Source organism: Symphalangus syndactylus, chromosome 14, assembly GCF_028878055.3.
Source record: "Symphalangus syndactylus isolate Jambi chromosome 14, NHGRI_mSymSyn1-v2.1_pri, whole genome shotgun sequence".
In the NCBI taxonomy this organism is placed as follows: Eukaryota; Metazoa; Chordata; class Mammalia; order Primates; family Hylobatidae; genus Symphalangus; species Symphalangus syndactylus.
Genome location: NC_072436.2, coordinates 77,290,700 through 77,317,504, shown reverse-complemented (window position 1 = coordinate 77,317,504; position 26,805 = coordinate 77,290,700). Strand labels below are relative to the sequence as shown.

General features: G+C 38.9%; 1 protein-coding gene across 4 annotated transcripts in view; it reads right to left on the bottom strand.

The window, feature by feature from the left end:
* WDPCP (WD repeat containing planar cell polarity effector) overlaps nucleotides 1-26,805 on the bottom strand; it is a 515,554-nt gene that overhangs the window by 228,298 nt on the left and 260,451 nt on the right. For all 4 annotated transcript variants that reach the window (XM_055241570.2, XM_063617935.1, XM_055241569.2 and 1 more), the window contains one exon: nucleotides 5,268-5,331. In XM_055241570.2, the coding sequence (XP_055097545.1) occupies nucleotides 5,268-5,331 (64 nt within the window). The remainder of the gene's footprint in view (nucleotides 1-5,267; nucleotides 5,332-26,805) is intronic.

Here is a 26,805-nt window from a genome sequence, read left to right as displayed (position 1 = left end):
GAAACCATCATTCTCAGCAAGCTAACACAGGAACAGAAAACCAAATAGCACATGTTCTTACTCATAAGTGGGAGCTGAAGAGTGAGAACACATGGACACAGGGAGGGGAACATCACACACAGGCTTGTCAGGGGGTGGGGAGCTAGGGGAGGGATAGCATTAGGAGAAATAACTAATGTAGATGATGGGTTGATAGGTGCAGAAAACCAATGGCACATGTATACCCATGTGACAAACCTGCATGTTCTGCACATGTATCCAAGAACTTAAAGTATAATCAAAGAAAATGTGGTAAATATACACCATGAAATACAGTTCAGCCATAAAAAAGAATGACATCATGTCCTTTGCAGCAACATGGATGGAGTTTGAGAACATTATCCTAGTTGTAGTAACTGAGGTAATTAAACACCACATGCTCTCTCTTATAAGTGTGAGCTAAATATTGGGTACACATGGACATAAAGATGGAAATAACAGACACTAGGGACTCCAAAGTTGGTAGAGGAGTAGGGGTTAGAAATTTACCTATTGGATACAATGTTTATTATTTGGATAATGGGTACACCACAAGCCCAATCCTCACCATTACTCAGTGTATCCATGTAACAAATGTGCCCATGTGCTTCTGAATGTAAAATTTAAAAAAATTAAAAGATGGCATATACTAATGCAAATTTAAATACAGCAAGAAAAATAACAATAATTAACATTTATGTACCTAATACTGTATCATCAAATATATGAAGCAAAAACTGACAGGAGAGGTACAGTGGTGCATGCCTGTAATCCCAGCTACTTGGGAGGCTGATGTGGCAGGATTGCATAAACCCAGGGGTTCAAGTCCAGTCTGAGCAACATAGTGAGACCCTGTCTCTTAAAATAAACCAAATAGAATTGAAGTGAGAAATAGTCTACAATAGTAGTTGCAGACTTCAATACCCTACTCTTAATAATTGCTAGAAAACCAGACAGAAGGAAATATAAGACTTAAGCAACACAATAAATCAACTAGTTGTACAAATACAAAATATTCTTCCCCAAAACATAAACATTATTCTCATGTCTATATAAGACATTTTCTAGGATAAACTAAGTTTCAATAGATTTAAAATGATAGATATCAAAGTATCTTCTCCCATCACAATGGGATGAAGTTACAAATCAATAACAGAAGTAAAACTAAAAAACCCCCAATTTCTGGAAATCATATAAATAACACACTCAGACAACTAACGGATTAAAAAAGAAACCACAAGGGAAATTAGAAAATGCTTAGAGACAAATAAAAATGAAAACACAGAGTATGTACTCTGAAACTAGGCTGCCTTGATTCAATTCCAATCCCTCAGGTAGAGACTATTTATTTTTAAACACCCAAATATCAATAGTTACCTAAATTCCAGCATTGTTAATCTGACAAATGTATAAATAATGTAAAGTGAAGTACTACCTAAATATTTGAAAGAGTAATATAAAATATATACTAGAACTGTAGTCCTTAAGTCATTACAATATGCCAGGCACTTCATATATATCATTAATTCATTTGATACTTAAAGCATACTAGGGATTTATGCATTATCATCACCACAGGCAATAAAATGAAAGCAAACAAAGTTAGGTAAATTATACAAAATTATGCAGCTAATAACTGAGAGAGCTTGGAGTTGAATCAACAGGCCTTAAATATAAGAAAATTACTATGAGGTTGCTGGACCTGAGGAAATGGGCCTGAAAGAACCCACCTCTTTGTTTACTTCACACTTGTACCTAGGAGCCTTGTCTCTTTTCAGTTTATTCTCTACAATGCAGCCTTAAGTGATCATACTCTATTTTTTTTTTTTTTTTTGAGACGGAGTCTCGCTCTGTCGCCCAGGCTGAAGTGCAGTGGCGCGATCTCGGCTCACTGCAAGCTCCGCCTCCCGGGTTCACGCCATTCTCCTGCCTCAGCCTCTCCGAGTAGCTGGGACTACAGGCGCCCGCCACCACGCCCGGCTAATTTTTTTTTTTTTGTATTTTCAGTAGAGACGGGGTTTCACCGTGGTCTCGATCTCCTGACCTCGTGATCCGCCCGCCTCGGCCTCCCAAAGTGCTGGGATTACAAGCGTGAGCCACCGCGCCCGGCGTGATCATACTCTAAACAAGGAATCAGCAAACTGTGACCTGCCGTCCAAGTCTAACCCAAACTAAGAACGGTTTTTGAAAAAAAAAAAAAAAAAAAAAAAAAATCACAGGAACAGTTTTTTGTGACATCAAATTTCAGTGTCTATATATGAACTTTTATTGGAACACAGCCAAACTTATTTCTGTATGTATTGACTATGCCTGCTTTTGCTCTATAATGGCAGAGTTAAGTAGATGCAACAGAGCCCGTATGGCTTGTAAAAAGTCTAAAATATTTACAAAACTAAGCCAAGCATGGTGGCACATGCCTGTAGTCTTAGCTCCTTTGGAGGCTAAGATAGGAGGATTGCTTGAGCCCAGGAGTTCAAGGTTATAGTGAGCTATGATCACATCACTGCATTCCAACCTAGGTGAAAAACCAAGACCCTGTCTCAATCAATCAATCAATAAAGCAAGCAAGCAAGCCTAAACTATTTGCTACCTGGCCCTTTACAGGAAAAGTTTCCTAGCCAAAATACTGATAATATCACTCTTCTATTTAAAATGATTTAGTAACTTCCTATTGCTTTTGAGATAAATTCTAACTTCTTTATACGGAATGTAAGCCCCTTTAGTCTCTCTGCTTTCTGGCCATATCAACTTTCTTATCATGTTGTATGTCTTGTAACTTTTTACCACTGATAATATGCTAATGCAAAAAGGACTATTTTCAGGTTAACTGATACACTTTTGTGTGATCCCATTGTGATTCATATGTTATTATTTTTAGTCTTTTAGCAAGAGATATCTCAAGGGTAGAAAATCATGTATGAGTAGGAACAATCCTGTTTATTTTACAAGCTTTTAATTTCAAAAGAGGTAACATTTTTCAATCTATAGGCTACAGACCTCTGGCTGGATGAAATTTAGATAGTAAGAATCAATCTATTAAAAAAAAATCCTTTTAGGCAATTTCTACGTGGAACCTTAAATGTATACAGTAGATTCATGAGCTTAAATAGAACTTTGAGGCTTTAATGCTCTCAGTATTTTGAGCTTCTTTAAAGCAGACCTTGGGCTATAAATAAAGTTATGTATCAAGAGTAACAATGCAGCATTCTGAATAATGACTGTTTGCTTTTGCAAATAAAAAGGACAGTAAAACCACTTCTATACTTCCGTTATTTTAGATTTTCATCTTTTATGTGTAAAAATCCTCATGGGTTAAGATTAGCCTATCAGTAGAAAGGCTATTGGATGAAGGTGATTTGAACTAACATGGACACTTTATATTGTTATTGGCTAAACTGAGACTGAAAGCTGAAACAGATATGATTTGAGAAAAGTTTAGAAGGTGCCTTTCATGATGTTTCTAAATTAATTATTATAACATTAGAAATTACAGAACATAATACCTTGAGAGATAAATTTTACTAGGCACCAAACATTTAAATATTCATCTCTTTAGTTCTTATCTTGGCTAGAAAAAAGACTGAAACTATAGACATAAAAAATAAAGAAACATGGGGAAAATCTACCGTTATTGGGGTAAGTGGCAAAGGTGAAAAGGTGGAGATAAGGAAAAAAGTCAATGGGGATGGAAAATCTAAAAAGCGTAATTAATTTTCTGACACTGTGGCCGGGCGCGGTGGCTCAAGCCTGTAATCCCAGCACTTTGGGAGGCCGAGGCAGGCGGATCACGAGGTCAGGAGATCGAGACCATCCTGGCTAACACGGTGAAACCCCGTCTCTACTAAAAATACAAAAAAAAAAAGTTAGCCGGGCGTGTTGGCGGGCGCCTGTAGTCCCAGCTACTCGGGAGGCTGAGGCAGGAGAATGGCATGAACCCGGGAGGCAGAGCTTGCAGTGAGCCGAGATGTGCCACTGCACTCCAGCCGGGGGGACAGAGCAAGACTCCATCTCAAAAAAAAAAAAAAAAAAAAAAATTTTCTGACACTGTGATCTCTGCATGTATAGATTTTGATGAAAATAATAAAACCTTCCCTCAATGTAATATGCCTGCTCAATTAGACATCACAAAATGCAGATGACGAACAATGGAATGTTCACACTTTTGAAATTAGATTTTTATGATCAATAATAGTATAATTAATTGAATGACATACATTTAGAATTTAAATATCAAACTCAATCCAAAGATGATTGATCTAATGTGATGAATCCATAATATTATCTAAAACATCAAAGCTTAATTTAAACTACAAAATGTCTTCACTGTGCAAAAGATTCAGGAAAAGGACCTTCTAGAAGTATTTCTTGCTTTCAAGAGGCTTTTCATCTATTGTTTCTGTGACAACAATGAAATTGCTGTATAACAGAATATCTGAAACATCAAAGCTTAATTTAAACTACAAAATGTCTTAATTGTGCAAAAGATTCAGGCAAAAGCACCTTCTAGAAGCATTTCTTCTTTCAAGAACCTTTTCCTCTGTTGTTTCTGTAGAAACAATGAAATTGCTGTCTAACAGAATATGCTGGGAAACTAGGAAAGGACTTTTCCTTTGTTCTTTTGATATCAATGTGGCACTGTGGTGCAAGATCTTATAAAACAGAAACCTGATACAGAGTACAAAGATTTGTAAGAAACTGGTCAGTTTTACTGTTCTGTAGCTAATAAATGGGAGGGCCAGAGTGTACATGAATTTAACTTCTTGGATCCACTTTGTACTATGGTTTCTTAAAAAATACATATGAGAACATTCCTACTTTGTTACTCTACACTAAAATCTAAGGGACAAACTGAGCACATTCAAGATCTGTGGGACATATTTTGCCCTATGTCCTGGATTCTATAGCTTTTCTTCAGAGAATGGATTAGAAAGACATTTAAGCTTATCAGATAGATAGGTGTCATCCCCTTGCATCAAGGTACATGAGGAGAAAAGTTCAAGAATTATAAATTCTTAGAAAACACAAAAGATCCATTGGAGCCAGCAAAGAAAATGTAAACAAATCAAAAGATACTAGATGGTTATTGACCAGTTTCACGAAAGCAAACCTGCAAGTCAAGATGGAATAATGCTTTCCCACCCTGTGTCTAAGGCTGCAAAATGACACTAATCCTTTTTATGGTCACAAAAGCTGACAACTTACTCAGCCTTAGAACTGAAGGCACAAAATCATCTCCGAAAATGACTCACCATAAAGAGGTCACGAGCACCAATGTCAACAGCTAGGAGAAATGCCTTTTCAAACCTCTGGTACCTACAAGGCAGAAAAAAATGTTATGTTAGTTGTGAAAAAGAATATATAAAAGAAAAGAGCTGTTTATTTAACATATTTCTGTGATATTGTTTTTGTCCTTCTGATTGGAAAAATATTTTCAAACAGAAGGGATTTGGCCTACTAAGATCTTCCATATGTGAAAAGTTATTACATTTAGGAGGGGCTGAGGCACAGAGCCTGTGGAGGCCTTAAGTATAACTTTCAAGAGTAAACATAACCCCAAGTAGACACTGCTGACTATGATAGCTTAGAAAATATGTTGCCTCTTCTTGTTAGTACCTCCTGTATTTGCCTGAATCCCTCTCAGCTACAGAAATCAAAAGGCAATTGTGTTTATTTTGTGAATGAAGAGTGTCTTGTACTAGGAAGCTTATTGATTCATTATATATTCAGTGGAGGTGGGATATACTAAGGAAGAGGTCAGAGGATTAGCAAATTGTACTATTTGTCCATGCATTCACTGCAGTTTCGCATTTGTCCCCATTCCATTGTAACTATCTGGCAATACTAATTATCTATCTATCTATCTATCTGTCTATCTATCTATCTATATATATATATATTTTTTTTTTTGAGATGGAGTCTCGCTCTGTCGCCCGGCTGGAGTGCAGTGGCATGATCTCGGCTCACTGCAACCTCCACCTCCCTGATTCAAGTGATTCTCCTGCCTCAGCCTCCCGAGTAGCTGGGAGTAGGCGCACACCACCATGCCCAGCTGATTTTTGTATTTTTAGTAGAGATGGAGTTTCACCATATTGGCCAGGATGGTCTCGATCTCTTGACCTCGTGATCCGCCGGCCTCAGCCTCCCAAAGTGCTGGGATTACAGGCGTGAGCCACTGTGCCTGGCCCCATCTTCTTCTTTTTTTTAATACAGAGTCTCACTCTGTCACCCAGGCTGGAGTGCAGTGGTGCAATCATCGCTCACTACAGCCTTGACCTCTTGGGCTCAGGTGATCTTCCCACTTCAGCCCCACCAAGTAGCTGGGCCTATAGGTGCACGCTACTATGCCCAGCTAATTTTTTGCATTTTTTGTAGAGATGGAGTTTCTGCCATGTTGCCCAGGCTGGTCTCAAATTCCTGGGCTCAAGCAAACCACCCACCTCAGCATCCCAAAAGTGCTGGGATTATAGGCCTGAGCCATTGTCATCATCTTCTTAGGATCAAACTTAAAGGTAAATTCTTATCTTGTGTGCCCCTTTGGTCACATCTAATTCTATAAACTGCCCTTCCTTGAAACCCTCTCCTACCTTGGCTTGCCCTGCTTTCCTTAATTTTTTGTTTTCCCTTCCTTAGATGTATTCTTCTTAGTCTCCTTTGCTAGTTCATTTTTCTCTGCCTCCCCATGAAATCAGTATTCTATAATGCCCTTTTATTTCTACCCACTCTCTCCAATCTCCTCAATAACCTTACCATACCCAGGGCATTGCTTATCAATTATCAGTGGCTTACAAATCTACACCTCTGGGATCCATCTCTTCCCTGATCTCCAAATTATTATTTCGAGGCACCTCAAAGTTAACATGTCTAACATGTTCACTGAAACATCAATTTGGCAATCATATAGGGCAAACTGAAATTGGAGAGAGTGAAATTAAGGGGGATAAGTTAGGATGTGCTCTTCTTTCTAGGTGAGAGGTAATGATAGACAGTAGATGGTAATGATACATGGTAAAATTAAAAAACTGACATAGGCATCTGGCAGCATGGTGAAACAGAAATAGCAAAAGAAAACTCCCAACTAGGTTGTTTATAAAATATACAACTTAGTTAAAGTAAATCATAGGACTATGAAAAGTAAGTAAATACCAAGGGGGCCATATCCTCCATAAAAAAAATAACCAATTAAACAAAATCTCTTGATAGAAATCAGAGTAAGGATCACTCAGCAGACAACAAATAAGGGGCAAAAACAGGGCAGAACTACTTACAGGGCCATCACTCTTAGGAGATAAGCCTGAACAAAACTCAAGTTAAAGGTGATAAGCTCACACTGTTGATTAAGCCAAGTACAAGAGCTAAACCCAAGAATTCTGATTAAGCCAGGGGCTAAAAGAGACCCAGGTTAGTAGTGCCCCTAACTTTCACAGAAACAAACAAATTCATGTCTGGATTAAAGCCTTTCTAATAGAGGCCCTCAATGATTTTTTAACATAAATTAACATAAATTAAAATCAAACAAGTATGAGTTCATAAAGATAATCAAAAACACAAGAAAACAAGGCACTATAACTAAAAATTAGAAAAATAACAAATTTAGATCTCCATGGATTTCAAATAATTGAACTATTAAAGTAGGCATATAAAATAATTCAATATAAAATATTTAAAGAAGTGAGGGAGTCATGAAAATAAGCATGTAATATGATACAAAAAAGAATAATCAGGTTACTATTTTAAAGAATAAAACAGAACTTTTAGAAATAAAAATCTAATTATTGAAGTTAAATAATTTGACTTTTTGTTTGTTTTGGACTGGGTCTTGCTCTGTTACCCAAGCTGGAGTACAGGGGCATGATTATAGCTCACTGCAACCTCAACATCATAAGTACCTCGAGTGTCTTAGAAGACCTTGAGTCTCCTAAGCAGCTGTGACTACAAGCATGTGCCACATGCTGGGGTAATACTTTTTTTTTTTTGTAGAAATGAGGTCTCATTATGTTGCCCAGCCTGATTTTGAATCCATGAGCTCGAGTGATCTTCCTGCCTCAGCCTCCCAAAGTGCTGGGACTACAGGTGTGAGCCACTGTGCTCAGTCAATTTGACACATTTGAAGAAAGAATTGGTGGAATAAAAGTGCATAAATTATGTATGTCAGGAATTACACAGAATGTTGCACAGAGGAAAAAGAGATTAAAAATATAAAGAGAGGCTAAGCAAATTAGAGAATATGAAAAAGTCTAATATGACTACACAGGGAATTAAGTTAATGGCTAAGAATTTCCAGAGATGATAAATGATATGAGACAATCAACACACAAGAAACAATGTATATCAGGCAGGAGATATAAAAAGGAAATTTAAAATATCCACATTTGTAATGGAAATGCAGAACTGAACAAAAAGAGACAATTAGGCCGGGTGCCTATAATTCCAGCACTCTGGGAGGCCGAGATGGGTTTATCACTTGATGCTAAAACTTCAGGACCAGCCTGGGCAACAGAGTAAAACCCCACCTCTACCAAAAATACAAAAATGAGCCAGATGTGGTGGTGGGTGCCTGTATTCTCAGCTACTCAGGAGGCTGAGGCACAAGAATTGCTTGAACCCAGGAGGCAGAGGTTGCAGTAAGCAGAGATTGTGCCACTGCATTCCAGCCTGGGCAAGAGAGTGAGTTTCTGCCTCAAAATAAATAAATAAATTAATAAAAATAAAAAGATAAGAAAGAAAACTAAAACCTTCCAGAAAAGAAAGAAATAAAAGGCATCTATCAATAAATCGGAAGAGAGGAAGTCAAACTATCTCCCTTCTCAGATGATATGATTCTATACCTACAAGATCCCATAGTCTCAGCCTAAAGACTCCTAGATCTGATAAACAGCTTTGGCAAAGTTGCAGGATATAAAATTAGTGCAAAATGAGTTGCATTTCTATACACCAATAATGTCCAAGCTGAGAGCCAAATCAAGAATGCAATTCCATTCACAATAGCCACAAAAAGAATAAAATACACAGGAATACAGCTAAACAGGGAGGTGAAAGATCTTTACAATGAGAATTACAAAACACTGTGGAAAGAAATTAGAGATGACATAAACAATTGGAAAACCATTTCATGCTCATGGATAATAAGAATCAATACTGTTAAAATGGCCATACTACAGATTCAATGTTATTCCTATCCAACTACTACTGACATTTTTCACGGAACTAGAAAAACCTTAGACTTATATGGAACCAGGCCAGGCATAGTGGCTTATACCTATAATCCCAGCACTACTTAAAAAAAACAATACAAAACATTAGCCAGGTGTGGTGGCGGGGGCCTGTAATCCCAGCTACTTGGGAAGCTGACGCAGAAGAATCACTTGAATCTGGGAGGCAGAGGTTGCAGTGAGCTGAGATCGCACCATTGCACTCCAGCCTGGGCAACAAAAGTGAAACTACATCTCAAAAAAAAAAAAATTTATATGGAACCAAAAAAAGCCTGAACACCCAAAGCAATTCTAAGTAAAAAGAACAAAGTTGGAGGCATCAGGTTATGCACTTCGAACTCCTACAAAGCTACAGTAAACAAAGCAGCATGGTACTGGTACAAAAACAGACACATAAACCAATGGAACAGATTAGAGAACTTAGAAATAAAGGCAAACACCTGCAACCAACCATCTGATCTTTGACAAGATAGACAATAGCAGCAATGAGGAAATGACTTCCTATTTAATAAATGGTGCTGGAATAACTGGATAGTCATATACAGATGATTGAAACTAGGCACCTTCCTTTCACTGTATACAAAAATCAACTCAAGATGAATTACAGACTTAAATGTAAAACCCAAAACTACAAAAACCTTAGAAGAATACCTAGGAAATATCATTATGGACATAGGCCCTGGCAAAGATGTCATGACAGAGACTCCACAAGCAATTGCAACAAAAACAAAAAACTGATGAATGGGAAGACGAATTAAACTAAAGAACTTCTGCATAGCAAAAGAAACTATCAAAAAAGTAAACAAAGAACCTACAGAATGAGAGAAAATATTCACAAACTATGCATTTGGCAAAGGTCTAATATCCAGAATCTATAAAGAATTTAAATAAATTAACAGGCAAAAAACTTAAAACCCCATTAAAAAACGGAGAAAGGACATGAACAGACACTTCTCAAAATAAGACACTCAGCCAACATGCATATGGAAAAATCCTCAGCATCACTAATCGTTAAAGAAATGTGAATCAAAACCACAATGAGATACCATCTCATACCAGTCAGAATGGCTATTATTAAAAAGTCAGAAAACAACAGATGCTGGCAAGGGTGCAGAGAAAAAAGAACACTTATACACCACTAGTGGCAATGTAAATTAGTTCAGCTACTGTGGAAAGCAGTTTGGAGATTTCTCAAAGAACTTAAAACAGAACTACTATTCAACCCAGCAATCCCATTACTAAGTATACACCCAAAGGAATATAAATTGTTTTAACATAAAGATATGTGATGTGTATGTTCATCACAGCACTATTCACAATAGGAAGGACATGGAATCAACCTAGATGCTCATCAATGGTTGACAGGATAAAGAAAATGTGGTATATCCAAAGCTGGGCAGAGACACAACCAAAAAAGAGAATTTTAGACCAATATCCTTGATGAACATTGATGCAAAAATCCTCAATAAAATACTGGCAAACCGAATCCAGCAGCACATCAAAAAGCTTATGCACCATGATCAAGTGGGCTTCATCCCTGGGATGCAAGGCTGGTTCAATATGCACAAATCAATAAATGTAATCCGGCATATAAACAGAACCAAAGACAAAAACCACATGACTATCTCAATAGAGGCAGAAAAGGCCTTTGACAAAATTCAACAACCCTTCATGCTAAAAACTCTCAATAAATTAGGTACTGATGGGACATACCTCAAAATCGTAAGAGCTATCTATGACAAACCCACAGCCAATATCATACTGAATGGGCAAAAACTGGAAGCATTCCCTTTGAAAACTGGCACAAGACAGGGATGCCCTCTCTCACCACTCCTATTCAACACAGTGTTGGAAGTTCTGGCCAGGGCAATCAGGCAGGAGAAGGAAATAAAGGGTATCCAATTAGGAAAAGAGGAAGTCAAATTGTCCTGTTTGCAGATGACATGATTGTATATCTAGAAAACCCCATTGTCTCAGCCCAAAATCTCCTTAAGCTGATAAGCAACTTCAGCAAAGTCTCAGGATACAAAATCAATGTACAAAAATCACAAGCATTCTTGAACACCAATCACAGACAAACAGAGAGCCAAATCATGAGTGAACTCCCATTCAAAATTGCTTCAAAGAGAAGAAAATACCTAGGAATCCAACTTACAAGGGATGTGAAGGACCTCTTCAAGGAGAACTACAAACCACTGCTCAATGAAATAAAAGAGGATACAAACAAATGGAAGAACATTCCATGCTCATGGGTAGGAAGAATCAATATCGTGAAAATGGCCATACCGTCCAAGGTAATTTATAGATTCAATGCCATCCCCATCAAGTTACCAATGACTTTCTTCACAGAATTGGAAAAAACTACTTTAAAGTTCATATGGAACCAAAAAAGAGCCCACATCGCCAAGTCAATCCTAAGCCAAAAGAACAAAACTGGAGGCATCATGCTACCTGACTTCAAACTATACTACAAGGCTACAGTAACCAAAACAGCATGGTACTGGTACCAAAACAGAGATATAGATCAATGGAACAGAACAGAGCCCTCAGAAATAATGCCGCGTATCTACAACTATCTGATCTTTGACAAACCTGACAAAAACAAGAAATGGGGAAAGGATTCCCTATTTAATAAATGGTGCTGGGAAAACTGGCTAGCCATATGTAGAAAGCTGAAACTGGATCCCTTCCTTACACCTTATACAAAAATTAATTCAAGATGGATTAAAGACTTACATGTTAGACCTAAAACCATAAAAACTCTAGAAGAAAACCTAGGCATTACCATTCAGGATATAGGCATGGGCAAGGACTTCATGTCTAAAACACCAAAATCAATGGCAACAAAAGCCAAAATTGACAAATGGGATCTAATTAAACTAAAGAGCTTCTGCACAGCAAAAGAAACTACCATCAGAGTGAACAGGCAACCTACAAAATGGGAGGAAATTTTCGAAACCTACTCATCTGACAAAGGGTTAATATCCAGAACCTACAATGAACTCAAACAAATTTACAAGAAAAAAACAAACAACCCCATCAAAAAGTGGGCGAAGGACATGAACAGACACTTCTCAAAAGAAGACATTTATGCAGCCGAAAAACACATGAAAAAATGCTCATCATCACTGTCCATCAGAGAAATGCAAATCAAAACCACAATGAGATACCATCTCACACCAGTTAGAATGGTGATCATTAAAAAGTCAGGAAACAACAGGTGCTGGAGAGGATGTGGAGAAATAGGAACACTTTTACACTGTTGGTGGGACTGTAAACTAGTTCAACCATTGTGGAAGTCAGTGTGGCGATTCCTCAGGGATCTAGAACTAGAAATACCATTTGACCCAGCCATCCCATTACTGGGTATATACCCAAAGGACTATAAATCATGCTGCTATAAAGACATATGCACACGTATGTTTATTGTGGCACTATTCACAATAGCAAAGAGTTGGAACCAACCCAAATGTCCAACAATGATAGACTGGATTAAGAAAATGTGGCACATATACACCATGGAATACTATGCAGCCATAAAAAATGATGAGTTCATGTCCTTTGTAGGGACATGGATGAAACTGGAAACCATCATTCTCAGTAAACTATCACAAGGACAAAAAAAACAAACACTGCATGTTCTCACTCATAGGTGGGAATTGAACAATGAGAACACATGGACACAGGAAGGGGAACATCACACTCTGGGGACTGTTGTGGGGTGGGGGGAGGGGGAGGGATAGCAGTAAGAGATACACCTTATGCTAAATGACAAGTTAATGGGTGCAGCACACCAACATGGCACATGGATACATATGTAACAAACCTGCATATTGTCCACATGTACCCTAAAACTTAAAATACGATAATAAAAAAAAAAGAAAGAAAATGTGGTATATATACACCCTGGAATACTATGCAGTCATATAAAAGAAAGAGATAGTCCTTTGCAGCAACATGGATGGAGTTGGTGGCCACTATCCTGAGAGAATTAATACAGGACCAAAAAACCAAATACCACATGTTCTCTCTTGTAAGTGGGAGCTAAACACTGAGTACACAGGGACACAAAGAAGGTAACAGTAGATACCAAGGCCTACTTGAGGCTGGAGTGTGGGAGGAGGGTGAATTGAAAAAGTACCTATGGAATACCATGCTCATTAGTAGCATAGTTATTCTGGGTGATGAAATAAGCTGTACACCAGACCCCCATGACATGCAATTTACCCTTGTAACAAACCAGCTGATGCACCCTTGAAACTAAAAGTGCAAGAAAAAAAGAATAACTTATACATAAAGTTTAAAAAAAGAGAAAGCTGCCAGAGAGAAGACATATCATCTAAAAAGGAACTACAAATAGACTGACCCTAGACTTCACTGGCAACAATGGGAGGTAGAAGACAGAAAATATCTTCAAATTATGGAGGAAAAATAAGCATCAAGTCTTTGAGCAGAGATTCCTCCAATTTGTCGATTTTTGTTTTTGTTGCAATTGCTTGTGGAGTCTTTGTCATGATGTCTTTGCCAGAGCCTACGTCCAGAACAATATTTCCTAGGTTTTCTTCTAAGGGTTTTATAGTTTTAGGTTTCACATTTAAGTTTCTAATCCATCTTGAGTTAATTTTTGTATACAGTGAAAGGAAGGGGCCTAGTTTCAATCTTCTGTATATACAAAAATTCTAAACTTGAATGTACGTAATAAAACAGGCTTGAAAATGTATAAAGCAAAACATGAATAGAATTAAAACAAATGATCAGACTACCATCACTGTATGAGACTTCAACGGTTATCTCTAAATATTTGCTAGTCTAAGCAGTGAGAAAATTAGAAAGAAATAGGAGTCTTAAACAACACAATTATGAAGTTATATTTATTGGATACCTAGAACTTAAATCAGAGAACCACTTCCCGGGTTCACGCCATTCTCCTGCCTCAGCCTCCGAAGTAGCTGGGACTACAGGGGCCCGCCACCACGCCTGGCTAATTTTTTGTCTTTTTAGTAGAGATCGGGTTTTACCGTGTTAGCCAGGATGGTCTCCATCTCCTGACCTCGTGATCCGCCCGCCTTAGCCTCCCAAAGTGCTGGGATTACAGGTGTGAGCCACTGTGCCTGGCCCAGAGAACCTTAAATCTTAAATCAGAGAATGCACATTCTTCTCAAGCACAAATGGGATATCTACAAAATTATATTATGTAGTAAGTAAAAAAGCATGTCTCAATACATTTTAAACATTATAATTAATCCATCAACAATGTAATTAAGTTTGACAAAAAGATAAGCAATATATCCACATGTACTTAGAAATGAAGTCATTAAAGAAGAAATCATAATAGAAATTTTAAAATACTTAAATGCTAATACTATAAAAAAACTTGAGCAAATGAGGTATTTGAAGGGAAATCTATAGCCTTACGTGCTTATATTGAAAAGAAGTTTAAAAATTGATAAACTACATATCCAACTGAATAATTTAAAAAAACAATAACAGAATAATCTCAAGAGGGCAGTGGAATAACATGTTTGAAGTATTGGAAGGAAGAAACACAAAAAATTTTATATGCAGTAAAGACTTTCACAAATGAAGGTGTAATAAAGACATTTTCAGGAAGAAACTAAGAAAATTTATCACAAGTAGAACTACGCCATAAGAAAGACTAAAAGAAGCTCTTTAGGCTAAAATAAATGTTAGATGGAAATGCAGATCTTCAAGAAAGTGTGAAAAGTAGGAGTAACGGTAAATACGTGGGCAAATATAAAGAACTCCATTACCTTTATTTAATATACACTAGTCTGTTGAAAGCAAAAATTATAACATTTTGTGACGGTTGTAACATGTAGGTAATGTATATGGCAACAATAGCATAAAGAATGTTGTAAGGTGGGTAAATGAACTGATTCAGTTCATTGCAAGATTTCTACATTTTCCATGAAGTGGACTGCATGAAGATTTCTACATTTTAATTCTAAGTGGACTGTAGAACAGTAAGGATATAAATGTAACCCTTACAGCGACCACTAAAAAAACAGTGCAAGTAGGTATGACTGAAAAAGCAAATAAATAAAAAATCTGGAAAATATTAAAATAATCCAAAGAAGGAAGGAAAAGCGGAGTGAAGAAACAAAAATTAGTAAAAATTAGTACAAACAGGAAACAAAATGACAGACTGAATTCCAACTACATCCATAATTACATTAAATGTTAATGAACTGAACATTCCAATTAAAACACAAAGACTGTCATAAAAGAGCAAGAACCAAATATATGGTGTTTGTAAGAAGTCCACTATAAATATACAAACACAGATAGTTTTAAAGTACATAAATAGAAAAATGTAAATATGAAAAGGCTAGAATGGCAATAATTATCAGATATAATATACTTTAAAAAACAGTATTAAAGGAGGGACATTTCATAATGATAAAAACACCAATTCATCAGGAAGACCCAACAATCATGAGTGTGAATGTCTTAAATATATGAAACAAAAAAAGGTGACAGAAATAAAGAAGACAATTATATTAACAGTTGCTTTTAGCACACCTCAATCAGCAAGTTAAACAAATGGAAAGTTAAAGTAATAGATGATCTCAATATTCATGTAACTGATATTATAGAACAATATCAGTCTGAAGTACTGAAAGGAAGTGTGTCTCTATTATCAGAGTGTGTATATATATATGTTTTAATATGTACTTTGTGTGTGTATAGCTGTATATACACTCTGTGTGTGTATGTGTGTGTGTGTGTGTGTATCCATCCACATGAGAGCTCCTTATTGATTCTGTTACTTTGCTGATTTATTTCCTCATTTTTGTCATTCTGACCCATCTTAGACTGAAAATGTTACATGCAAATTAACTACTGGTTTGCTTTTGTCTGTTTCTTCTTATATCTCCTACAATTTCTGCTTTATGAAGATTCCTATCATTTTATTTGCTACACAGATATAACTTTTTTTTACTATGAAAAGTAGCCCACAGCATTGTAGAGTGACTTTCTTTGTTCTGTTTAATAATCTGTGGCATAATTCTGTCTTGTTATACAGTATATAACAATCCCTGCTTAGTTTGTATTTTTTGCCATATGGCAACTTTGCTTTACTTTTTAAAAAATTGTTTTGATTTCATGTTTGTTTTGTATTTAGGAATGTTTACATTTTTATAAACTCAAGTATGTATAATTAATGTAATTCTCTTGAGCTCCTTTTTCTTTACTTCTATTGTCTTCTTTTTACATATCACTTTATTGAGGTATTATTGACACACAAAAAGCTGTACATATTTAATGTATACAACTTGATTAATTTGGAGAGAAGTAGACACCACTGAAGCTATTACTGAGAGGTGAAGCCGGCTGGGCTTCTGGGTTGGGTGGGGACTTGGAGAACTTTTCTGTCTAGCTGAAGGATTGTAAATGCACCAATCAGCACTCTGTGTCTAGCTAATCAGGTAGGGGGATTGGAGAACTTTTCTGTCTAGCTAAAGGACTGTAAATGCACCAATCAGCACTCTGTGTCTAGCTAAAGGTTTGTAAATACACCAATCATCACTCTGTCAAAATGGACCAATCAGCTCTCTGTAAAATGGACCAATCAGCACTCTGTAAAATGAACCAATCAGCAGGATGTGGGTGGGCCCAAATAAGGGAATAAAAGCAGGCCACCTGAGCCAGCAGCGGCAACCCGCTCAGGTCCCCTTCCACGCTGTGGAAGCTTTGTTCTTTCACTCTTCACAATAAATCTTGCTGCTGCCCACTCTTTGGGTCCGTGCTGCTTTTATGAGCTGTAACACTCACCGCGAAGGTCTGCAGCTTCACTCCTGAAGTCAGCAAGACCATGAACCCACTGGGAGGAACAAACAACTCCAGATGCACCACCTTTAAGAGCTGTAACACTCACTGCGAAGGTATGCGGCTTCACTCCTGAAGTCAGCGAGACCATGAACCCACCAGAAGAAGAAAGTCCAGACACATCCGAACAGCAGAGGGAACAAACTCCGGACACACCATCTTTAAGAACCGTAACACTCACTGCAAGGGTCCGCAGCTTCATTCTTGAAGTCAGCGAGATCAAGAACTCACCAATTCCAGACACATTTTGGCAACCCAGATGGGACCATCGCCTATTGCCAAGAGGTGAGACTATCACTTATTGCCAAGTGGTGAGTACCATCAGACCCCTTTCACTTGCTATTCTTTCCTATTTTTCCTTAGAATTAGGGGGCTAAATACCAGGCACCTGTCAGCCAGTTAAAAGCTACTAGCGCGGCTGCCAGACTGAAGACACGGGTGTCTTTCTGGGAAAGGGCTAACAATCCCTGACTCTTCAGAGTTGGGAGCATTGGTTTGCCTGGAACCAGCTTCCACTTTTCCTGTACTTCTGGGCTGAGCCCAGGGTCGACAGAGAGGAAAGCCATTCAGCTCCGGGGTCCCAACAACAAGTTGGTTGACCCTGTGGCCATGAGTGAAACTCTCAAAGTCATGTCGCCCAAGCGAGACTTGCCCATCTATTCTATCTACTCTGACCCTTGCCCCTTGGGTCCTAATGCCTGCCAGACAAACATCCTTTTACCTCTCTTCTCCAGGCTAGTCCCGCTTCTAAAAACCACTCCCTATCTCTGGTGCTTTTCTAGGTTTTCCTATAAGAATGATTTCTAGTATAAATTTGGGATTCTGTTACCTTCTTTAGGGACCCGGGCTCACCAATCAGAAAGATGTAATTTTTGCCCTAAGCCCCATCATAGGGGGTACTATCTGGAATTTTAGGATCCCTCCTCAGACTAGCAGGCCTAACAAAAGCTATTCCTGAAGCTAGAATATGGGGAGCCTCAGAAATTGTATCCTTCCTATTCATATAAGTGAGGACAAAAGGTGTCACTCTTCCAACCCTGGAGATCCCTTCTCTCCCTCAGGGTATGGCCCTCCACTTCATTTTTGGGGCATAACATCTTTATAGGACATGGGTAAGTTCCCAATACTAAGAGGAGAATGCTTAGGACTCTAATGGGTTTTCAAGAATGCGTCAGTAAGGGCCACTAAATCCGATTTTTCTCGGTCCTCTTTGTGGTCTAGGAGGACGGGCGAGGGTGCAAGTTTTCGAGAATGCATTGGTAAGGGCCACTAAATCTGATCTTTCTCAGTCCCCCTTGTGGTGCGGGAGGAAAACTAGTATTTTTGCTTTTGCGTCAGTGAGTGCAACTATTCCGATCAGCAGGGTCCAGGGACCGTTGTGGGTTCTTGGGTGGGGGAGAAACAAAACAAACCAAAACCACAGGCGGTTTTGTCTTTCAGATGGGAAACACTCAGGCATCAACAGGCTCACCTTTGAAATGCATCCTAAGCCATTGGGACCAATTTGACCCGCAAACCCTGAAAAAGAGGCGGCTCATTTTTTTCTGCACTATTGCCTGGCCCCAATATTCTCTCTCGGATAGGGAAAAATGGCCACCTGAGGAAAGTATAAATTAAGTACTATCCTGCAGCTTGACCTTTTCTGTAAGAGGGAAGGCAAATGGAGTGAAATACCTTATGTCCAAACTTTCTTTTCACTGAAGAATACATGATTATACAAAGCTTGCAATGTACATCCCCCAGGAGGACCTTTCAGCTTACCCCCATATCCTAGCCTCCCTATAGCTCCCCCTCCTATTAATGATAAGCCTCCTCTAATCTCCCCCGCCCAGAAGGAAATAAGCAAAGAAATCTCCAAAGGACAACAAAAACCCCCGGGCTATTGGTAACGTACCCTTCAAGCTGTAGGGTGAGGGGAATTTGGCCCAACCCAGGTACATGTCCCCTTCTCCCTCTCTAATTTAAAGCAGATCAAGGCAGACCTGGGGAAGTTTTCAGATGATCCTGATAGGTACACAGATGTCCTACGGGGTCAAGGGCAAACCTTCGATCTCACTTGGAAAGATGTCATGCTATCGTTAGATCAAACCCTGGCCTTTAATGAAAAGAATGCGGCTTTAGCTGCAACCCAAGAGTTTGGAGATACCTGGCATCTTAGTCAAGTAAATGATAAAATGACAGCCAAAGAAAGGGACAAATTCCCTACTGGTCAGCAAGCTGTCCCCAGTATGGATCCCCACTGAGACCTCAACTCCGATCATAGGGACTGGAGTCACAAACATCTGTTGACCTGTGTTCTAGAAGGACTAAGGAGAATTAGGAAAAAGCCCATGAATTATTCAATGATGTCCACCATAACTCAGGGAAAGGAAGAAAATCCTTCTGCTTTCCTCAAGTGGCTATAGGAGGCCTTAAGAAAATATACTCCCCTGTCACCCGAATCACTCGAGGGTCAATTGATTCTAAAAGATAAGTTTATTATCCAATCAGCCGCAGATATCAGGAGAAAGCTCCAAAAGCAAGCCCCAGGCCCTAAAGAAAATCTGGAGGCATTATTAAACCTGGCAACCTCGGTGTTCTATAATAGGGATGAAGAGGAATAGGCCCAAAAGGAAAAGCAAGATCAGAGAAATGCTGCAGCCTTAGTCATGGCCCTCAGACAAACAAACCTTGGTGGTTCAGAAAGGACAGAAAATGGAGCAGGCCAATCATCTGGTAGGGCTTGTTATCAGTGTGGTTTACAAGGACACTTTAAAAAAGATTGTCCAACAAGAAACAAGCCACCCCCTCATCCATGTCCACTATGCTGAGGCAATCACTGGAAGGCACACTGCCCCAGAGTGCAATGGTTCTCTGGGCCAGAAAAAAGCCCCCAACCAGATGATCCAACAATAAGACTGAGGGTGCCTGGGGCAAGTGCCATTTCATGTCATCACCCTCACTGAGCCCCAGGTATGGTTAACCATTGAGGGCCAGAAAATTGACTTCCTCCTGGACATTGGTGTGGCCTTCTCAGTGTTAATCTTCTGTCCCAGACGACTGTCCTCAAGGTCCGTTACTGTCCGAGAAATCCTGGGACAGCCTGTAACCAGGTATTTCTCCCACCTCCTCAGTTGTAATTGAGAGACTTTGCTCTTTTCACATGCCTTTCTTGTTATGCCTGAAAGTCCCATACCCTTATTAGGGAGGGATATATTAGCCAAAGCTGGGGCTATTAGCTACATGAATATGGGGAACAAGTTACCCACTTGTTGTCCCTTACTTAAGGAGGGAATCAACCCTGAAGTCTGGGCATTGGAAGGAACAAACTGAAGCTCCAGCTTTAAGCCTTCCCACAGGACAAAACTTCTCTTTATACATCAGAGAGAGAGCAGGGATAGCTCTTGGAGTCCTTACTCAGGCTCGTGGGACAACCCCACAACCAGTAGCATACCTAAGTAAGGAAATTGATGTAGTAGCAAAAGGTTGACCTCACTGTTTACGGGTAGTTGTGGCAATGGCCGTCTTAGTGTCAGAGGCTATCAAAATAATACAAGGAAAGGATCTCACTGTCTGGAATACTCATGATGTAAATGGCATACTAGGTGCCAAAAATGTTTATGGCTATCGGACAACCGCCTACTTAGATACCAGGCACTACTCCTTGAGGGACCGGTGCTTCAAATACGTACGTGCGTGGCCCTCAACCCTGCCACTTTTCTCCCAGAGGATGGGGAACCAATCGAGCATGACTGCCAACAAATTATAGTCCAGACTTATGCTACCCGAGATGATCTCTTGGACGTCCCCTTGGCTAATCCTGACCTTAACCTATATGTTGATGGAGGTTCGTTTGTGGAGAGTGGGATGCAAAGGGCAGGTTATGCCATAGTTAGTGATGTAACTGTACTTGAAAGTAAGCCTCTTCCCCCAGGGATCAGTGCCCAGTTAGCAGAACTAGTGGCACTTAACTGAGCCTTAGAACTGGGAAAGGGAAAGACCAGCAGAAAGGAAAGAGAGAAAGAGACAGAGAGGGGAAGGGAGAGACAAAGAGGGAGAAAGAAAGAAAGAAAGAAAGAAAGAAAGAAAGAAAGAAAGAAAGAAAGAAAGAGAGAGAGAGAGAGAAAGGAAGGAAGGAAGAAAAGAAAGAGGGAAAGAGAAAAGGAAAGAAGGAAAGAAAGAAAGAAGGACAAAGTCAAAGAAGGAAAGAGACAGAGAGAGAGGAAGAGACAGAGAGACAAAGAGAGAGGAAGAGACAGAGAGAGAAAAATAGGAAGTCAAAGAGAAGGAGACAGAGAGACAAAGTCAGAGAGAGAGAGGAAGGAACAGACAGAAAGTCAGAGAGAGAGAGAGAGAGAGGAAGAGACAGACAAAGAGGGAGTCAGAAAGAGAGAGAAGAAGATGTCAAAGAGAAAGAGAGATGGAAGTAGTAAAGAAAAAACAGTTTACCCTATTCCTTTAAAAGCCAGGGTAAATTTAAAACCTCTAATTGATAATTGAAGGTCTTCTCTGTAACCCTGTAACACTCCAATACCACCTTGTTGCCAGTGTGAACAAGCGCATAGCCTGAAAGCACTGAGGCCACTGACAACCCATAGCCTTCCTATCAAAAATCCTTAACCTAGCAGGCTTCCTAACAGGGGATCTAAATCATAATTAATTACCATACAAAGTTCTGACCAAATCTAGGCGGAACTCCCTTCAGGACAGAATGATAGACGGTTCCTCCCAGGCGATTAAGGGAAAAAGACACAATGGGTATTCAGTAAGTGATAAGGAAACTCTTGTAGAAGCAGAGTTAGGAAAATTGCCTAATAACTGATCTGCTCAAACCTGCGAATTGTTTGCACTCAGCCAAATCTTAAAGTACTTACAGAATCAGTAAGGAGCCATCTATACCAATTCTAAGTTAATATGGACTGAACGAGGTTTTATTAATACCAAAGAAAAATTAAAATCCCAAACTTAAAAGGTGTTTAACTAAAGTTTGCTAAAACTTAACAGTGTAACATGCATTATCCTACTACCACACACTCTCAAAGGATTTCTCAGACAGTTTGCAAGAAATAACTAAATCTATCCTTACTCTACAATCCCAAATAGACTCTTTGGCAGCAGTGACTTTCCAAAACCCCCGAGGCCTAGACCTCCTCACTGCTGAGAAAGGAGGACTTTGCACCTTCTTAGGGGAAGAGTGTTGCTTTTACACTAACCAGTCAGAGATAGTATGAGATGTCGCCCGGCATTTACAGGAAAAGGCTTCTAAAATCAGACGCCTTTCAAACTCTTATACCAACCTCTGCAGTTGGGCAACATGTCTTCTCCCCTTTCTAGGTCCCGTGACAGCCGTCTTATTATTACTTGCCTTCGGGCCCTGTATTTTTAACCTCCTTATCAAATTTGTTTCCTCTAGAATCGAGGCCATCAAGCTAAAGATGGTCTTACAAATGGAACCCCAAATGAGTTCAACTAAAAACTTCTACCGAGGACCCCTGGACCGACCTGCTGGCCCTTCCACTGGCCTAAAGAGTTCCCCTCTGAAGGACACTACAACTGCAGGGTCCCTTCTTCGCCCCTATCCAGCAGGAAGTAGCTAGAGTGGTCATCGGCCAAATTCCCAACAGCAGTTGGGATGTCCTGTTTACAGCGGGGATTGAGAGGTGAAGCCAGCTGGGCTTCTGTGTTGGGTGGGGACTTGGAGAACTTTCCTGTCTAGCTAAAGGATTGTAAATGCACCAACCAGCACTCTGTGTCTAGCTAAAGGTTTATAAACACACCAATAAGCACTCTGTCAAAACGGACCAGTCAGCTCTCTTTAAAATGGATCAATCAGCTCTCTGTAAAATGGACCAATCGACAGGATGTGGGTGGGCCCAGATAAGGGAATAAAAGCAGGCCACCCGAGCCAGCAGTGGCAACCTGCTCAGGTCCCCTTCCACGCTGTGGAAGCTTTGTTCTTCGCTCTTCGCAATAAATCTTGCAGCTGCTCACTCTTTGGGTCCGTGCCGCCTTTATGAGCTGTAACACTCACTACGAAGGTCTGCAGCTTCACTCCTGAAGTCAGCGAGACCATGAACCCACCGGGAGGAACAAACAACTCCAGACGCGCCGCCTTTAAGAGCTGTAACACTCACTGCGAAGGTCTGCGGCTTCACTCCTAAAGTCAGAGAGACCAAAACCCACCAGAAGGAAGAAAGTCCAGACACGTCCAAATATCAGAAGGAATAAATTCTGGACACACCATCTTTAAGAACTGTAACACTCACTGCAAGCGTCCACGGCTTCATTCTTGAAGTCAGTGAGACCAAGAACCCACCAATTCCAGACACATTACCACACTCAATGCCATAAACATATCTATCACTTTCAAAAATTTCCTCTTATTCTGTTTTCTAATTTTTACTTTTTCTTTTTGACACAGGGTCTCACTCCATCACCCAGGCTGAAGTACAGCAATCATGGCTCACTGCAGCCTGAAACTTCTGGGCTCAGGTGATTCTCCCACCTCAGCCTCCTGAGTAGGCTGGGGCTACAGGTACACACCACTGTGCCTAGCCAATTTTTTGTATTTTTTGTAGAGATGGTGTTTTGTCATGTTGCCAGGCTGGTCTTGAACTCCTGGGTCAAGCCATCTGCTGGCCTTGGCCTCCCAAAGTGCTACAGGCGTGAGCCACCATGCCTGGCCCTCTTAATTTGTTTGCTTTCATGGTAAGAACACTGAAGATGTACCCTATTAGCAAATTTTTAAGTATACAGTACAGTATTTGTTAATGATAGGTATTACGCTGTACATTAGATCTCTAGGTCTTACTCATCTTGCATATCTGAAACTTTGTGCTCTTTGACTAACACATGTTGTTCCCCCTCCCACTGGCCCTGGCAATAACTATTCTACTCCATGCTTCTATGAGTCTGACTTTAGATTCCTCATATGAGTGGAATAAGTCATATTTGTCCTCTGTTCCTGGCTTATTTTACTCAGCAAAATAAGCTGGTTCATCCATGTTAAAATTTCCTTTATAAGGCAAAATGATATTCTATTTATGTAAAATCACACTTTTTTTTGCAAGTACATTGCTTTTATTGATTATACTGCAATATAAGTGAATGATACCGATGATATTAATAGAACTTTGTAAGTATTTGAATTCTATTTAATTCTGCTAAGAATTAGAGATTGACTAATCCTCATAGAACTTCCTAATTTGCCTTGTAAATGAAGTTGGTAGTATGAATTTTATTATTCTGGTTTTGTATATCAATATTTCTCAATTTTTTTCATTATTACCCTTCCCCCAAAGGTCTTTTTGTTTTAAAAAATTTTAAATGTGAAATATCCAAATTTTTCAGGGCTGACTGAATTTTTTTTGTACCCTTTGCCTAACATCTCTCTTTTTCCAGAATGCCTCATTTCCCTAACTTTCTGGTAACCACCATTCTATTCTGTATCACTATGAGTGCAACTTTTTTTTGATTACACATATAAGTGAGATCATGCAGTCTTTTTGTGTCTGGCTTATTCACTTAGCATAATGTCCTCCAGGTTCATTCACATTGTTGTAAATAACAGGATTTCCTTCTTTTTAAAGGCTGAATAATATTCCATTATATAGATATTTATCTCATTTCTCTATCCATTCAACTTTTGAGGGAAAATTAGGTTGTTTCCATATCTCAACTGTTGTGAATAATGCTGCAATGAGCATGAGAGTATAGATGTCTCTTCAAGATACTGATTTCATTTCCTTTAGACATATACCTAGAAGTAGGATTTCTGGACCATACAATAGTTTTGTTTTTAATATTCTTGCCAGCCACTTGTTACCTTTTGACTTTTTGGTTAGGAGGTATCATAACAGATGTAAGGTGTTATCTCTTTGTGCTTTGATTTTCATTTCCCTGATGATTAGTAATGTCAAGCATCTTTTCATATACCTGGTTGGACATTTGTGTATCTTCTTTGGAAAGATGTTTATTCAGTTCCCTTGCCCATTTTAAAATTTGGTTGTTTATTTGCTATGGAGTTGTATGAGTTCCTTATATATTTTAGATATTGACCCCCTTCCCAGCTATATGGTTTGCAAATATTTTCTCTCATTCAATTGGTTGCCTTTCATTTTGCTGACTTTTTTTCTTTGCAGTACAGAAACTTTTTAATTTCATGTAGTTTCATTTCTTTATTTTTCCTGTTGTTGCCTATGATTCTGATATCAAATCTAAAAACTCATTGCCAAGACCAATGGCAAGAAACTTTACCTCATTGTTTTCTTCTAGCAGTTTTAGTTTCAAGGTTTTATGTTTAAGTCTTTAATCCATTTTAAGTTAACTTGCTTGTATGGTGTAAGAGAAGCATCCCTCTTAGAACTGTTTTGCTGCATCTAGTTACATTTTGGTACATTGTGTGTTTCATCCTTAGGATGCATATGTTCACTGTTCCCCAAGGCCAATTTTTTTTTTTTTTTTTTTTTTTTTTGAGACGGTCTTGCTCTGTCACCCAGGTGGGAATGCAGAGGCACTATCACGGCTCACTGCAGCCTCGACCTCCCAGGTTCAAGGATCCTCCCACCTCAGTCTCCCAAGCAGCTAGGACTACAGGTGTGCACCACCATACCCAGCTAGTTTTCGTATTTTTAGTAGAGGCAGGGTTTTGCTCTGTTGTCCAAGCTGATCTTGAGCTCAAGCAATTCACCTGCCTTGGCCTCCCAAAGTGTTGGGATTACAAGCATAAGCCATCGTGCCTAATTTTTTTAAAGCCATTGGCCACATTTTTTTAAAGGCAGATTTGACACCATGTAGAATAGCTTGGGAAGATATAAAATCCTTGGCCCATCCCCTTTTTCCTTGAGTATTTTGTAGACACTGCACCAGTGTTCTCTTGTTGGTATGAAATCTTATGTTAACTTGATTATTTTTACCCTTTGAAAATGATTTAATGTTTTGGCCTGGAGACTGGGAGGATATATTATCTTTAAAGTCTGTTTTACTAAGCTATTTCATGGAACAGCCTGACTGTTTGGGTTAATTTTCCAGGTACACTGTGAGTTCTTTCAGTACGTATATTCAAGTCATCTATTTCAGGAAAGATATCTCGAATGTTTTAAATCACCTATTGAGATATGATTCATTTATAATAAAATTCACCAATTTAAGTAAATAGTGCAAGGGGTTTAGATGAATGTATAGTTATGTTACAATAACTACAATCAAGGTATTTTTTAAATCATCTCAAAAAAGTTTCCACGTGCTATTTTGCAGCAAATGCCCTTAGTCCACCCATCTTCAGGCTTTGAAAAACAATTTATCCATCTTGTTTCTGTCACTATACTTTTGCTTTTTTTCCTAGCATGTCATATGTGTGATATCAAACAGAATATAGTCTAAAATGTATCAGGCTTTGCTTTTCCTTTTCAAGGATATCATAAATGGAATAGTGCAGAATGTATTGTTTTTACCTTTCTTTTCATAAATCTTTAGAGATTCATCCATTTTGTTCAGGTAGCTAGTTTTTTTTTAAAAAATTGAGCATTAATCAACAGTTTGTTTATACATTTACCAACTGGTGGTCATTTGAGATGTTCCCATTTGGGCCTGTTATGAATAATGGTGCTTTAAGTATTCATGTACAAGTTCTTGTGTGGAGATGTATTTTCAGTTCTCTTGGGGGGAGATACATATATATATACACATATATGTACACACATATATATATTTGTATTATTGGGTAATATGGTAAATGTATTCTTAAAAG